This window comes from Emiliania huxleyi (genome assembly GCF_000372725.1).
Source record: "Emiliania huxleyi CCMP1516 unplaced genomic scaffold EMIHUscaffold_4061, whole genome shotgun sequence".
NCBI classification, from domain to species: domain Eukaryota; phylum Haptophyta; order Isochrysidales; family Noelaerhabdaceae; genus Emiliania; species Emiliania huxleyi.
The window spans coordinates 1-1804 of record NW_005198926.1 but is presented as its reverse complement, the minus strand read 5'-3'; the positions used below and the strand labels follow the sequence as shown (position 1 = coordinate 1804).

Genomic DNA, 1804 nt, shown 5'->3' with positions numbered 1-1804 from the left:
TTGGGCCTCAAAGGTAAAAAACTCCCCCCGAAGTGTTTTTTGGGGGAAAAAACCCCAAAGGGGGAGGGGGGGCCCCCAAAGGTTAAAGGGCCAACATTCCCCTCGGGTTTAGACAATGTGAACCTGTTTTGGTCCCCAGGGGGTTGACCCGTCTCCAGGTTTCCCCCAGATGGGGGCGGAGTTTATGAAGGGCCGGGCAAAATTTCTTCATTACTATTATTAAAAAAGGCTTTTTGCCGGGGTGGGCCCCCCCCCCCCCCCCCCTCCCCCGCGCCCATTCCCTGCCCTCTCCCGCCGCGCGCTCCGTCCGAGCCCCCTCCCCTCTTGCACGACAGGAATTTTGACAATTAATCACATGGGCGTGCCCATCCGCATCCCGGAGTGGTTCGACCCCACGCAAACCCGGAGGGGTGATGGGATGCTGTCTTGGCGGTCTCAGGCCCAGTGAGGTAGTGCGCTAGACTATCCCAGATCCTGCTGAACAAGCTCCTCTTGTAGCATGAGCACTCTCATGGTCTTGCTATGATCCACGGTCGCAGCTGGAGAGGAGGTGTCCTGGGGAACGGGAACTGATGGACCTCTCTCCAGCGGAGGGAACGACACGGCCCGATTTCTTCTGGGTCGCGTACACCTCCCGCCGTTCGGTGAGCTTGCGCCTTGTGTATGCCGATGGCAGCCCATGTGGCGGACGGCATGCACAGGGGTGTTCATGGGGTCCGTACCAAGGTACCATGCGGAATCGACCCTATCCAGTGCTCAAGTGCTCAAGAAAGAAAGAAAGAAAACAGACAATCCAAGGGAGGGATGGGAGGACGCGCTCCACAGCATACCGCGCAACGCCATCAATTGATCAAATCTTTTTGTCCTCCTTGCTTGAGTTCCTCCTTGAGTCGGGCGAGGTCCCGGTGTTGTCGCGAGAATTTCTGGTCGATGTCCCGTTCCCGTTTGAGTGCGGCGACGTCGTCTTTCAGTCGGGACAACATTGAGAAGCGCCTTCGATCTCTCACCTGCTTTCGTGTCAGCCCGGTCCGTTCGTAACCGACGCCCCCTCACCGGCCGCTTGCAGCAGCCCGACCATGGCCGCCTCCGTGGCTCTGCTGAGCGACGGCTTTGTGACCGCGCCGGCCGTCGAGGAAGATGAGGAGGCGGTGCCGCTCTCGCAGTCGACCCAGCTGCTGCAGCGCAAGAAGGAGATGGCCGCCGTGCAGCTCGAGCTCGACAAGAAGAAGGACGAGTTCCTCTCGAGGATGCGGCGGTGCACGGAGAGGGAGGAGGAGCTGGCGGAGCGGCAGGACGCCATCAAGGAGCAGGTGCGCAAGTTCGACAAATTCCTGAAGGAGAACGACGCCAAGCGTGCGCGCGCCCTCCGGAAGGCCGGCGAGGAGGCCAAGATTCGCGAGGCGCGTGAGGCCGAGAGGGTGGCGCTCGAGGCGGAGCTGCTCAGGCAGCGCGCAGCGCAGGGGGAGATTGAGGCGGCGCTGAGGAACCTGGAGCGGCCCGAGCAGTTCCTCGCCAGAGCGTGCGAGCACTCGGACTACTTTGAGGACATCGAGGCCATCCTGAGGGTGCGTGAGCCCTGCGGCGCCGGAGGCTAGCGGCTGCCCACCTTCAGAGCCGCTGGGCGCTCACTCCACGCACAGCCCTCTCGTCGCAGCGGCACGAGGTCCTCGAGGCGACGCACGCCGATCTTCTCGCTCGCGTCAAGACCTCCGAGGAGCAGACGCTGCAGCGGCGCGAGGAGCTGCACGAGACGCGGAAACGCACGCAGACCGAGGCGCTGGTAAACGCGTCGAGGATCGCAGCA

The 1804-nt window shown here is 62.4% G+C and overlaps 1 protein-coding gene across 1 annotated transcript; it reads left to right on the top strand.

The window, feature by feature from the left end:
• Nucleotides 1-1076: 1076 nt before the first annotated feature.
• On the top strand, nucleotides 1077-1780 carry EMIHUDRAFT_124082 (hypothetical protein; the record flags this gene model as incomplete). The annotated part of the gene is made up of 2 exons (XM_005769922.1): nucleotides 1077-1565; nucleotides 1655-1780. Coding segments are annotated over 2 exons (615 nt in total), but the record flags the coding sequence as incomplete, so codon positions are not given.
• Between the last annotated feature and the right edge of the window lie 24 nt (nucleotides 1781-1804).